Consider the following 15,297-nt stretch of genomic DNA (forward strand, 5'->3'; position numbering starts at 1 on the left):
CGTTTTCATAAATATTCATGACCGCTACTTTAAACCAAAAACATGTGTAGCTGTACAGATAGTTGCTCAATGCATATATGATACTTTTGAATGGTTTTAGGGAGCATCTAAGGTCTCATTGTGAACCCAGTTTGCTGTGCGAGACGTAAACACCTTGCAGCAGAATTGCTTTGCATTTCTAGCGCCCCCAAGCGACCATAGAGGAGAACGGCACCATCAATTTTTTTTTTTTTTAAACTGTAATCACTGGTTGCCAAGTTTTTTGACATTTTGTTTGACATGAAACATACATTTTGTACTTACAAAGGCTTGGTTAATCCAAATAACAAAATAAATAATCTGCTACATCTACTGATGTCTAAAAGGGCTTATTTTCATTGTCAATTAAGCTGGTGAATATTTTGTTGATTAATAGATAGGTACATAAGAAAATAGCCTATACCCTAAGCCTTAACATTAATAATTGTCTGTAAACTGAAATCTATTCAGTTTACTACAACCTAAATACACTATCAAAATTGTTGCCAATTTATTTTCTGACGATGGACTAATTGAATTATTGACTAGTTTCAGAACAAAGTCTGAAAATGACAAATAAAAAAAATAAAAAAAGGAGGCATTACTGTTCTCATTACAGTTATGTATTGGTTGACAAACAAAAGAGCACCTTCACAGCAAAAATGATTATCACAGTGAATTAGTAAAGAAAGGAATAAGAGGTGTACTACAACTTGTATCGGACCCAAACTGGGCCATATATTCTCAGTTAACTTTTGCTTTGTCTACACACCACTGAAGCCGATACATCCTCAACGCATCCAGTTCCATTTGATTTAAGAGAGCAGAATTCAACTCGAATAGTAGAAGTCGACTAATAGAATTGGATGCCCGGTACCTAATAACAGTGGCTTGTAGACAAATTAGCATTTACATTTCCCAGATGTTGCTGAGAGGTGTACATACAAAAGAATAAAACACACAAAAATTAAGTTTAAGGCATTGTGAGCCAAAAGAACAACAACTGCATTCCAAAGTGAAATATATCAAGCATCTGTAAAATAAACTATCACAAGTTTTTAACAAAATGATGGTTGTTCCTGTTTAAGACTTCAAAATATTTAAATGACTTCATGAAACATGACATATGTCAGAGTTTTTTTTTGGGAGCTGGACACTAATTAAACCAAACCTTAAGGATTTATCTATGGTCTTTAGCTGCTGCATTTTTGATACAATTATATATTGAAAGGTCTTGCCTAAAACCTGATGATGCAGTTTTTAATCCTAATTTAGCACTGATTCTGAGTGACAGTGTTCCAACAATGGGACCAGCTACATAATCAATGAATCTGGCTACATCTGAATAAAACAGGCTGCCAAGGCACATACAATATACTTGTGTTGCTGTTGGTTCAGATTTGAGCTACATCAGTTAGCAATTAACAACAGCCAGGGAGAAGAACTCCCATATCATGACTGAAGATCTCATTCATTTTTTTTTTTAGCTTTTTTCAGTTTAAATTAGAATATTAATTACAGAAATTAATTCTGTAAAGTATAACGTCTTGATGCTGTCGAATATTGTTCATATTACTCCTCTCTGTGATCTAATGAAACAAAATGACATATCAGCTGTCTGACTGCTTACAATGTCCTGAGCCTTCACTTGACGAGTGGACTTCGGTTATTTGCAGCAGCCTAAAGTAGCAGATGGCAATAGTTTGACGTATGATTATAAACTTTTAAATGTAACTTTAATAGCATCATTTCTTTTGATAGAACTGAAAATATAATCTCAAGGCACACCTTAGTTTCATTCTGCGACACTGCAGTGATTGACAGCACTTAGACATTTAGTCAAACCTGCTAATCACAGGGAGAGCCAACGTTCCCACTGAGACCAGGCAGCCAAACTGAGCAACAATAAGGAAAAAATAATAATAAAAAAAACACTAAGCATATCCGATGCACTTGATTTTACTCATCAGGCACTTTAAAACTCAGTGTCAGACGCATCACCTGCAGAATGAGAAAAACCAAGTGATCCTCAAATGTATCTGGCTTTGAGATGTGCGAAAAGAGCCCAGCTACAGTTTGGTCCAGTTCTGCAGGAGGTGCAGCTCTGTCCAAACACAGTCCGAGACCAGGTGTAAATCATAAACACGGCACTTGTGGGTAAAAGTGAGGTCATTCGGGAGGAGGGACGACCGGGAACGTGGCAAACTCTTCAGTTGACGGGAGGATCTCGAACCTGCACGCTTCCATCTTCCATCCCAAAGTAGGCTCGTTCAGCCATGCCGACGAAAAGCCCAGTCTCCACCACACCTGAAGAGGACACAAAACACACACCATTTTGTTAGAATACAAAGATCAAATCCAAATATTAAGGGTGATTACCAATGTTTTAAATTATAACTATCAGCTTTAGTTAAGAGCCAAAACGCAACCAACATTTCCCCAAGTCTTCCTTCGGGAAACTTCCTTCGGTTTTTGTCCCTCTTGCACTTGTGCTTCCCCATTTCTGGGAGGTTGTATGTGATGATGATGTGTTAGCAGCACAATATGCACAACAGGAAAATACTTTGCTATCTATTTAATGAGACAGGTGCGTTAGGAGAGGGACAAGGAAGTCAAAAGTTTCAAACAAACTCCCGCACACTGTCTTAACTTGCAAAGATACATTTAATTGCAATGTCTCGGTACTAGACCATAAGGCAAAAAAAAATTAAGTACTGAAACACGGCCATAAAATAGGGTTGCACAACAAGAGGGAAATATGCGTTAACATTGAATATCACGAGACAATATTACTTGCGATAAACAGATGTTAAAGTGTGCTCAGTTCTGCTGCTTTCAGTATTTGCTAAAAGACAACAAATTGCTTTTTGAATTTAAAACAAATGAAATAATTTCATTCAGCATTCTTTTATTGAACAAATCACACATTGAATTGAATATAAAAAGCACCACTAAAAAAGGAATGACAGTTACATTTTAATGTGCAGTTTTCTATTGTTATTTTCTTTCAACTAACATAAAAAGTCTGAGCGTCTTTCGCAATGCATTTATTGCGCCAGTTGAGATTGCGACAATAAATAAATATATATATATATATATATATATATATATATATATATATATATATATATATATATATATATATATATATATATATATATATATATATACACACACACACACACACACACACACATACATACACACACAGTGCAGCCCTACATTAAAGTGCTCATATTATGCTCATTTTCAGGTTCATAATGGTATTTAGAGGTTATATCAGAATAGGTTTACATGGTTTAATAAAAAAATAAATAAAAAACACCTTATTTTGTTGTACTGCACATTGCTACAGCTCCTCTTTTCACCCTGTGTGTTGAGCTCTCCGTTTTAGCTACAGAGTGAGACATCTCACTTCTGTTCCATCTTTGTTGGGAGTCGCACATGTGCAGTACCTAGGTAAGGACTACTAGCCAGTCAGTATGAGGGCGTGCCCTGACAGTACCTAGGTAAGGACTACTAGCCAGTCAGAAGCAGAGTATGAGTGCGCGCCCTGACAGTACCTAGGTAAGGACTACTAGCCAGTCAGAAGCGGAGTATGAGGGTGTACCATGCTAGCAGCTAGGCGAGCATTATAACGTGTGTTACAAAGTGACCACGTTGGTCTCTGAAGTAAAGGCTGGACTACAATAGAGCTGTTTGGAGCAGTTGGTGAACAGTGTTTTCTGTTGGAGATGGTAAGTCCCTTTGGGGGAGACTTTGGGCTTTTTCACTTTGTAAACCTATAACGTGCACAAAAAAGATATATAACACAATAAAGGAAAGGGAAAAAGCCAAAAAGCATGATATGAGCACTTTAAATGAATCTTTGCAAGTTAAACAGTGTGCAGGAGTTTGTTACCAAGCAGCACAATATGCAGCAGCGCCTAAACACAGCCACTTTTGTCCTCACCTGGAATCATCTTGATTGCGGTGTTGACTTCCTTCCAGTTCTCGGCGTGCTCAAACTTCCAGTCCAGGATGAAGTTACTGTTGTCAGTGACCACAGGACCCTGGGAGCCAGAAAGACACAACTCAGACCTCAAGTCACTTGCCAAAATCATTCAAAAGTTAAAAAAAAAAAAAAAAAACAACAACTTTGTAATCTATCACCCAGAGGGATGTGAGCCAACTTCACAAGACAGAGTTTAGGGCACTTACTACACAACTGAAATGTTGTGATAAAATGGTCCAGCACAGTTTTTCCAAGACAAGGGACTACAACAGGACCATGACTGAGGTAAACAAAAATGACACACACTTTTGTTAACTTCACTGAAAAGAGTTATTTGAACGTTGAACAATTTTCATTTAAAAAAGGACTTTGTTCCCCAGTGCACTCCGACAATAGAAAGGTTAAAATAAATCTAGAAACAATAGTCGTATTTAAAAAATCAATTTGGCAAAGTCTAGATAAATCTGAATTAGCTGATAAGCAGCTTTGGCTATTTTAGACCCTTTTAGGGGGGTTGTCAGCTTACTTGACAACAAGATGCGTTTTCAACTCCGACATTGTGAAGAAAGCTGTCTCGATGCCGGTAGCTAGCTCGGCCTGCTAGCAGGCCCGACCGGCATCTTTTAAACACTAGAAGTTGATAATTTCATGGCGCAGATTAGAACCCAAATTAAAACCGTAAGCACTAAAATTGCTGAACGTTAGAACATTGGGTCAAATTGGTCGTTATTACTGTGACTTATAAAAAATGTCAGGTTAATAGTGTCAAAAAAACGTTAGCTGATGTTGTTGTTCAGTAGCTAGCTCAGAGATTATCAGATAATTACTGATTTAGTGGTTTTCTTTTTTACATGGCACTGTATCCATGTCACATTCTCATTAGGGGCTGAGCCCCCCCCTAAAGGTCTGATCCTAGAATCGCCCCCGATAAGCAGAACTGACCCATTCCATACCTCGATTGGGTGACAACAATGTGATTATTAAATGATCATGTGCAACTAGGAGGCAAACGTTGATTAAATAACACGTCTGTGATAATCAAGGCTTCCTGGGTAAACCAAATGGGACTTGTCCAGTCATTAGTACACAAACTGCCCCCAGGCTCAACAACCAAAAGGAACAATACAAACATGAAGAGCCAGAATCACAAACACTCTCCCTTCTTCTGCTGGATGCTGTTCATTTCAAAAGAATGGCGTAGGAAGTCAATCATTTAGGTTGTACTCTAAAGACTGTTAATGAGGCAGATACAGGGCATGTGTAAGTGGTGTGTTTGTCCTCTGGTTCCACTGTTCTCACAGGCCCTTCCCTCCTGGAAAATGGGCCCTGTAGAGTATTCTTGTGAACAAACAAGAGTTACCCTTACGTTTCTAACCAAAACATTGTGTGACAAGTGTGTGCAATGCAAATAAGACATTTGCAAAGACAATTTTTAGGGCTGTCAATCGATTAAAATATTTAATTGCGATCAATGGTCCATATTTAACTCGTGATTAAACACAACAATTAAATAATTTTTTTTATCTGTTCTAAATGTACTTTAAAAAAGGGATAATTTTCAAGTTTGTAATGCTCTCATCAACATGGAATGTGGTCAAATACGCTTGCTTTATGCAAATGTTTAATATTGCAACAATCCAATACAATGACAAATGTGTAGAATATTCTCCAGAATAAACTCAAAGATACTGTATGCTCAAAATATTTGCTGAAAGCATAATATGGCGAACTCAAGCCCATCAAGCTACAAAATGCATCAGTACAGGTGCACCTCAGGGTTGCGTAAGTTCACCGGTCCTGTTAACCCTTTATACTAACGACTGCACTAATAGTCTCCCGGGTAACCTGTTTTTCTGCTTCATCAGAACTCCGATCCATCACTGTACTTCACGGAAGTCAATACATTTGTTCTGTGGTGTGACAAGAACCATCTCACCATTAACATAAAAAAAAACTGAGGAGATGGTGTTTGACCCTCGGTCGGTGGGGGATAGGGCTGCAGCTATCGATTCATTTTGTAATCGATTAATCTAGCACTTTATCGATCAATTAATTTTTTTTTTTGCGTTTTTTAAAACAACCCAAACTAGGGAAAAAAGCAACATTTTTGGAAAAAAAAGCAACATTTGTATTGCCTACATTGCTTACAATATCATCTCTCAAAAAACTAAACATAGTAAGTGCATTTAAGTGCCATATTGCATGGTTTTTAAAGAATTCTTTCCAAATGATAACCTCAAACTAAGGCATACATTAAACACAAACACTACACAAACATTACATTAAGTTGTGCAACTTAACTTTCAACCTGAGACTGATCTGTATATACAGTAGGCCTATATGTAAATATTATTTATACTCAACCTATTTTCATTTATATATTTGATTATAATGTCATACAGCTCTGTTACACTTATGCTATTAGGTCATTGATCAGCTGTTTCTCCGGAGGGAAGGGGGGAGAGAGAGAGACGCAACAATCGGGTGTTTTTCTAAAGGGATAGTCAACGCGTCAGCTCTTTTGATCAGATCGTTGTCACCACTACGTATTTTCTTGTCTTTGATTTTGGTGGTAGTTGTGTTTGGTGTAGTTCCACCGTCCATACGACTCTGATTTACTTTTGTCAGTCCTCTTCGTGGAATGGATGATTAAGTTAGACTCCATGTTTTCTGTTGAGATGCTAAAGCACTGACGTCGTGCTATTATTGTGGTAAGCTAGTTTGATTTTGCAGTAGACACACTGTACAGAGTTTTAATTACGTTTGAACGGATTCCAAACTTTGGACACTTTGTCGTTTTCTCCTGCCTGTCTCTTCTCTTAGCCCCTCGCTATTTACGCTCCGTAGGGAAACACCATCCGTCAGCGACACAACGTTGGTAACATTGATATAACGAAGCTTTGAGGCAAGTCATTTTGCATTGAGGATTTTTTGTAATCGAATTATTCGAGAAATCGTTTCAGCCCTAGTGGGGGATCATACCCCTTTGTCCACTCATAGGAGGATATCAAACAGGTCACTTCTTATTAGGTATCTGGGCATCCACCTGGATAACCTTTTAAGCTGGAGTGACCACGTAGATTATGTATGTTCCCGTTTACAGCAAAGACTGTATTTCTTACGTAGACTAAGGGTGTTTGGTGTCAGCCAGAACATCATGTTTTTATTTTATCAGGCAGTGAGAGTGTTATCAGGTATGGGATGACGGCGTGGTTCAGCAATCTCTCCGCACAGTCCAAATCAAAGTTGCAGTGCCTGGTACAGAATGCTATGAAGCTGATGGGGAGGACTGATACGTTCTCCCTTCAGTCCATCTATGAGCAGTCTGTACTTAGGCAGGCGCAGAGAGTATTGTTGGACCCGTCCCACATCCTTCAAACGGAATACGAGCTCTTGCCTTCTGGCTGAAGGTATAGAATCCCTAAAACTAAATTGAACCGTTTTAAATACTCCTTCGTACCAGTCTCCATCAAAATTTTAAATAGATTGTACAATTTCTAATAGGCCTGAGAAGTGTGCAATAACCTGGTGTTCTGCATTTTATTTATTTTTTTCTGTGTGTATGTAGCCTGTGTATGTTTTTAGCTGTTATTTGTATTTTTACGTGTATCTATTGTCTGTAATGGCAGCTAGTACTATGCACTTTTGAGTCCATGACAAATTTCCCCTAGGGGACAATAAAGTATATTCTATTCTACAACAGATGGGCACATTGACCTGAATGGAACATTACTTGGTAATACTGACACAATGTATTACACAGCTTGGTTGAATATTTGATGCGGATTGGTCAATCACTGCGTTCTGCAGCTATTTCTGTACAACAGGCCAATGCCATGGACAAAGTTCTGATCATAGATTTGGGCGCACCATTTTTAAATCAATAAAAACTTTTTTGGACAGCCCTAATTTTACATCGTTTACATCCACATCTACTAGCTTGCAAGTCTTCTCATTCGCGACCTTTGCTTGCACACTGCAGCATATTTTGGCACTTTGCCACCGCTTGTAGGTAAGTCAAATAGTGTGAAGCCATTGGTAGAAATGTGAGTTACGTCACCATCTTGCACAAGACAAACTAAATGGGGACACACTTGTGAAAAAAAAAGGCTCCATAGTGCTACAATAGGTCATACAGTCCACAGGGTGCCAGAAAGTCCAGATATGTGTAGGTACACTGACTTGGTAGCCATTTTGGCCAATAATCTGGTCCAGAGCAGACTGCAGTGAGTGATTTATTTGCTGAAGAATAATTAGGCTCTTCTAGTTTTAAAAAAGGTATCACCAGCCATCATTCTTAACCAGGACCTTAGGAACACCCCCCCCCCCCAAGCCCCTGGAAAGAGAACTAGAGGAAACTAACTGTACTGTATGAAAACAGAATTTCAGCAATATAACCAACTGTGAAATCGCTGCTGGAACAGAGGTGTTATGATGACAGAAGACACAGCAAAGCCAATCCTCCACTTACTGCTTTACTGACAGCCATCCGTAAGTTTGCCTCCCCTCCAAAGCGCTTGGCTATCGTCCTGGAGACGGGGACGTACGCCATGGGGATCACCTCAATAGGAACTCCCTTCTTCCACTGCTGGCCCAGAGCCTTGGAGTCCTTCCTGGGAGAGGAGACGCAAGATAAGATCCATATCTGGGCGCGCACACACATTCACGCTGCAGATTAAACCACGGAGCCCTTGTATTCCATACGAGCGTATCCTTTAGGTACACAATCTGAGAAGATCTTTTCTGCTGGATCGGAGTTCTACAGAATCATCCAGTTACCATGTTCATACAATAGCTCGTGTGGGGAACGTCTCACAAAAATAGAAGTAAAAGAGACACGTAGAGTAGGTGATGATCTAGCTGTGTGGAAACAGGGCAATAACATTCAAAAGTCCAACTTATGTCCTATTGCACAGAGTGACTCCAAACCCCCAAGACAGTCAGCTAGCTTTTATTTTTTTTTAAAACGTCAAGTTAATGCTACTAATCACTGGTTATGAAAAGCAAACCACACGAGCAAGGCTTTGATAATCAAGTCTAACACAAACATGCAATTAAAGTCTAGTGAACTTCTTACAAGACCATAAACCGCCGCCTCTCGACCAGCTAATACATGCTGTACACATTCAACAAATCTTCAGTGACAATCCACCAAACAAAGCCACGTTCTCCAGTAATTATCCTTCTCTCATTGAGTTCGACCAGCAAAAAGACAAACCTGTAGTCAGCAACGACAACGAAATGTTTGGCACAGCCGGCGACAATCTTCTCCTGAGTCAGGCAGCCGCTGCGAGACAAAGAGAGGACGAGGGTGAGACAGAAATCGGAGGAGACATTCCACGGCTCAGACAGCTCAGTTCTGCCGTCAGCGTTACAAACTGCACTCACCCGCCGCCTTTGATCAGCGTGAGGTCTGCGTCCACCTCGTCTGCGCCGTCAATCGCCACGTCCAGCTGCGTGGGAGGAACATCAACCGATTATTACAGCAGACAACAAACTGCTGGGATCATAATTGTGAGTTCCTGGCCAGAACTGCTGATAAGTATTTATATGCCATTCTTACATCTGACTGCAAAAAAGCATTTACAAGACGTTGGCTGCTTCCCGACCCTCCCACAGTCTCAAAATGGATAGATATTGTAAATGGGATATATGTAATGGAAGCAATTACCTTTTCCTTTCGTCTAAAGAAAAGTACATTTGTTAGTCTGTGGTCCAAATGGGTCAAATATGTAAAGCCCTTAAGATCAGACTTTGTAGAGGTGCTGAATTAGTGATCCTGTGCTTTTTATTTACTTTAGTTTCTAAACAGTGGAAGTGTAACGTGCAACATATATACTGTATACAACCTTTTACTGTCCTCCTGAGGGCTCGCTATGTTTCAGGGACGTATTAGAAGTGGTTTTGTTTCGGGTTTGTTTACATGATGCTGGGCGCGCACGCCTCCGCCACACAAATAACTACTGACGCAACGCGAGTGTCCGAAATCTCGTTTGATCGTTCCCTATTTAATCAACACTATAAAGGGAATTGACCTTTCTCACAGCAGACATTTTGACTTGTCATAGTAGGAAAAGCCCAGCTGAAATTGATAACCGTAACGATGGCTCAGTTCCATCAAGTGTCCCTGTAAGCTATTTCAGTGAGTCAGCATGTACAATACCAGGACCTCTCCTAAGTGGAATGCAGCCATCATTAATGGTTTAATACCAGGGCCTCTCCTAAGTGGAATGCAGCCATCAGTAATGGTTTAATACCAGGGCCTCTCCTAAGTGGAATGCGGCCATCAGTAATGGTTTAATACCAGGACCTCTCCTAAGTGGAATGCAGCCATCAGTAATGGTTTAATACCAGGACCTCTCCTAAGTGGAATGCGGCCATCAGTAATGGTTTAATACCAGGACCTCTCCTAAGTGGAATGCAGCCATCATTAATGGTTTAATACCAGGGCCTCTCCTAAGTGGAATGCAGCCATCAGTAATGGTTTAATACCAGGGCCTCTCCTAAGTGGAATGCGGCCATCAGTAATGGTTTAATACCAGGACCTCTCCTAAGTGGAATGCAGCCATCAGTAATGGTTTAATACCAGGACCTCTCCTAAGTGGAATGCGGCCATCAGTAATGGTTTAATACCAGGACCTCTCCTAAGTGGAATGCAGCCATCAGTAATGGTTTAATACCAGGACCTCTCCTAAGTGGAATGCGGCCATCAGTAATGGTTTAATACCAGGACCCTCCTAAGTGGAATGCAGCCATCAGTAATGGTTTAATACCAGGACCTCTCCTAAGTGGAATGCAGCCATCAGTAATGGTTTAATACCAGGACCTCTCCTAAGTGGAATGCAGCCATCAGTAATTGGTTTGAATACACCTGTGCTTTTCCTACTATGACATGTCAACATGTCTGCCGTGAAAAAGGTCTATACACAGCTACTGGCGATACTCAGCCCTACAACAAGCCACCCTCTAGATTCAGAATTAGCAACAGTCAGCTCCACCATTCATGTCTTCTCTGCGGCTGCACGGGCATCATGTTCACAACGCTCCAATTCATGCCGACAGGGTTTGAGCGCCAACATATTGCGGCCCTTCCTTGCTGCCATGGCTTTCGGGTTCGTTTGTAACGAGCTCACCGTACCTCTGGGTGCCTGTCCAGATCCGACAGCGCCAGGCCGTGCTGCAAAATCAGCTGACGAGCCTGTGGGAGGACAAACCCAGAGATGGGACACAATGTGACCAGCAGGAGACCAGAGTTTGTGCAGGTTCCAAGTCAAATTTAAGACTTTTTAAGACCATTATGAATTTAATTTAAGACCTTTATCATACATCAACTAAGCCCTAAATTCTTTTTTTAAGCCAAGTATCGCTGAACGTTTTATGTCTGTGCTCGAATCCAAAAGAGACTCGAGCCAATAACACGAAAGCTGATTGGCCGCAATGTAAGTTGCATGCTGGTCTCATTTGTAGTTGTAATACAGCAAAATTATATTTGGACTAGCATAAGAAAGAACTACAACACCACGGAATAAAAAGCATTGGAGGTAGCGGTGTAGGATGTCAGAAAAATTTTGACTTAGACCTAGAACACGGTACTCCAGCAAATGTAAGACTTTTTAAGGCCTAACATTTTTATTTGGAAACTTTTTAAGACCCTGCAGAAACCCTGGAGACATGAAAAAAATCTGCAATACTCTGTGCTTTTGTGCATGTTTTTGTAGAAACGGCACAAATACACAAAGAGTTCTTATTGATGTTAGGAAATTGGGGAATGAATGCATCTTCTCTTGCAAGTTAAAAAAAAAAAAAAAAAAAAAAAAAAAAAAAAAAGATTGTGTGTGGTAATGAAGCCACAATGTTGAAACACATGCTGTTGCCACTGTGTATCATTACGCCACGAGGATGAATACTATTCAAAGTCATGTTGGCCTATAAGTTAACACTAAATGTTCCAAACCAACCTGGAAAGAGGTGGGCACACACACGATGTTGAGTTTCTCCTGACGCACTCTCTCAGCTGGAATAAACAGCATACACAAAGCAACCTTAAGCATGGCTAAGTGTGGCTGCTTCTGCATTTTGTTTTAACATAAAAAAGAATTCCAATACATACACAGAAGCAGACTGAACTTTAAAATCAAAAAGTAAGCATTGTGCTTTAATCTTACTGTGGCCAAGTTAGTGTTTAAAAAGACAAAAAAAGTCAATTGGTCAGTGGTTTCACTCACCTAATCTGTCCACAGCATAGACAATGGTTGATCCGCTGCCCACTCCAACCACCTGGTTGTTCTATGACAGACAGAAAATGGGGTCAGCCCAATGTTCCCACAGCCCTATGGACCCACATTTCTAAGACCTTTTTTTCACTGAAAATTAGGCCCTAAATTAGGGTTAGGGTTACATTCCATCTGTAGTCCATTGCTACTGGATAATAGGTTGGGTGTAATTGGCTACCAAATTGGGAGAAAGGGGGATCAAATGTGATACAATGAAAAAGGAAATGTGGGAACATAGGGCCTAATTTTGGAGAAAAAAAAAATCTTAGAAATGTGGGAACATATGCACAGTCCATATGCAAAAAAATTCAATTGAAATGAAGTGGAGAGCAGTACTGGAGATGTGAAATATTAAAAGTGCATTTATGTGTTCATAAATTTTTTCCTTTTCCAGAGTCATACCGGAACAAAACCCCATGAACACATGAATATACCGCCTCGAATATACAATGAAGTTCAAAATAAGTTGAAGTAAGTAACAGTTTCAACAACATATCACACGCCTTGATAACATTTTGTCCACTTCTTGTAGCCGATATTTCATGACCAAAACTGTCCATATGTCACATTCCTGCTCTGTCGCAGTTCAATTATATAATGTGTAATTGCAAACTGATACTTTACTATTACACCATGCGTAATACACGACACAGAATACAGCCTCTCTGTCAGCTTCTGTTTGTCACTCAGGCTGCAGGTTTAAGCCATGTATAACATCTATTTCTGTTTGTCCAGCAGTTAAAACCCCACTGACCGTTCTATTAGCAGCTAACACATGCTATCTATGACATACGGTCAGTATATTTATAGTCCTTAATTCTGAACAAAGTTAGCCCACTATCCCGGGCCAAGCATGCATAACACTGAGCTAATTCCCTCTCAAACCGTGCAAGTTAGGTAACGGGAATACGTTAGCAAGCTAGGCTACATTACTGTTTGTATAGTAGCCAACTTTGCTAGCATGCAGCATCCGAGAATGTGGCTAAGACTACACACGACTGAGCTGCTGTAAACTTAAAGCTAGCAGGCTGTGGACACTTGTGGATATATTAGCTAACAGTGACAGTTAATGTACCTGGACGTGGTTATCCACCGCGGCGTAAGCGGCCAGTTTCTTCGCTTCCTCTGCCATGTTGTTCGCGACGGACCGACTGAACCACACGTGTTTCTGGCGGCGGCGGCTGCTGCTGCTGCTGCTGCTGCTGAGAGCCACCAGCCTCCAGGATGCTGAAGAGAGAACTCCAGCTGCCAAGTTACTGAAGGAGATCCACCCCTGAAGTTTCATGACCCGGCCCCCAAAGAGACGGTCAGACAGGGAACACTTCCGCACCAGGAATCTAACGACTTGTAGATCTGCGGTTATCTGCGCAGGTGCAGCACAGCAGCAGCCCACTTGTTATCATACATCATTATTGGACAAACCGAGGCTGCACTCAGAGAAGTTCACCTGTAGAGCAAGTATTCACATCCTTTACTGCTGTACAAGTACTAATACCACACTGTAAAAAGACTCTATTACAAGTAAAAGTCCTGCATTGAAGAGGTTGTTTAATTACGAAAATGTACTCAATGCAGAAAAATGTCTGTTGAATATGCAACTGATTCTTTTTTTCTTTTGCTGATTATTTTCTCCATTAATTGAATAATTGATTGTTTGGTTTGTAAAAAATGTAAAAACAGTGAGAGAAAAAAACAATTACCCAGAGCCCAAAGTGACACCTTTACAATGTTTGTTTTGTCCAACCTACAAACCTCAAAGATATTTAATTTTTTTTAAGGATTTAAATAAGTCTGAATTACATGATTTTGTATGAAAACTGACAAACTATTATCAAAAAAGTTGCTCTTATAGTCAAACTTTTCATACACGCTTTACTTAATTTGTAAAGTGATTAGAACTAAAGTTGCCAGATAAATGTAGTGCAATAAAATATTTCCCTCCCTGTAAAACAAGAGACCCAAGAACCTCAGAATTGTACTTAAGTACAATACTAGAATAAATGCACTGAGTTATATTCCATCTCCCGTTTGTCACGTTTTTTTTTTTTTTTTTTTTGTGGGGATTGTTTCTGTGCAGTATCTAAAAAAAAATACCAAAATGCATCCTGATGATTTTCAGAGTGGTGGAGCAGAAAATCTAAAGTTTGTCCTCAGGGTGGCGCCAGAGGAAAAGCTATGGGGTCAGTCAAATTGAAAAGGTTCATCCCTTTGGGAGCATGACTGAGCTCAGCAATGATCACAACATTCATATCAGATAGATTATGAGATTTATTGTGTGCAAAGTTGATATTTTGGCCTGAGGGTGGTGCAAGAGGTAAGGGTTAAGTAAAGTAAATACATTAAGAAAAGGTTCAATTCTCTAGAGAGCTGGACATTTGCTCTGTCGATCTGCAAATTAGATTTTGAGGTTTTTGTTGTGCACAGCAGAGAGCGCAGTTGTCATTTCAGCTTTGGGAGGGACAGAGAACTTAGAACTGGGGCAGCCACTTCAACCAGTCTTCACCAATAAGACTCATGTGTTTTTAATGGGAAATGTTGCCCGTCCATCCTATTGTTCTTTCTTGTGTCCTCCCTACTTTGGGAAATATAAAACACATTAGTCTAGAATAAAACATTGTTTCGTTAAATAAAATAAATAAATGCTAGCTTTCAGTATTTGATACTGGATACCACTGCCACATTTTGGTTGGTACCAAAAGGTTGAAAGGTTCCAGGCCCAGTGCTAGTTCCATTTGGGATTACACTTGCTTGAAACAAAGTGTTATTTTTTTACATAAAGAAATGGTCTGGTTAAAATAGCTCCACAACAGATTTGTGTCCAGCAAATTCAATGCGTAGATGTACAACTCAACCTTTTATGATACCTCATAATGGAACAAAGTGAATAGTCAAGGGGGTCAAATCTCTGTCCTGAATCCTCCTCTAAAAGCCATTAATATACACATCAAACGTTCTGAACATCTGGACAGTTATTCAGAGAATTTTTTTGTGGTCAATACACACACGCACACA

At 39.9% G+C, this 15,297-nt stretch overlaps 1 protein-coding gene across 1 annotated transcript; it reads right to left on the reverse strand.

The window, feature by feature from the left end:
- Window positions 1-623: 623 nt before the first annotated feature.
- Window positions 624-13,719, reverse strand: rpia (ribose 5-phosphate isomerase A (ribose 5-phosphate epimerase)). Its single transcript, XM_028565760.1, has 9 exons — window positions 13,361-13,719; window positions 12,238-12,298; window positions 11,971-12,026; window positions 11,151-11,210; window positions 9,401-9,465; window positions 9,231-9,299; window positions 8,484-8,625; window positions 3,971-4,070; window positions 624-2,325 (listed from the first exon to the last, which is right to left on the reverse strand). The coding sequence occupies exons 1-9, from the start codon at window positions 13,568-13,570 to the stop codon at window positions 2,228-2,230; spliced, it is 861 nt and encodes a 286-aa protein (XP_028421561.1). The 5' UTR covers window positions 13,571-13,719; the 3' UTR covers window positions 624-2,227.
- Between the last annotated feature and the right edge of the window lie 1,578 nt (window positions 13,720-15,297).

The sequence above is a fragment of the Perca flavescens genome, chromosome 20 (genome assembly GCF_004354835.1).
Source record: "Perca flavescens isolate YP-PL-M2 chromosome 20, PFLA_1.0, whole genome shotgun sequence".
NCBI lineage: Eukaryota > Metazoa > Chordata > Actinopteri > Perciformes > Percidae > Perca > Perca flavescens.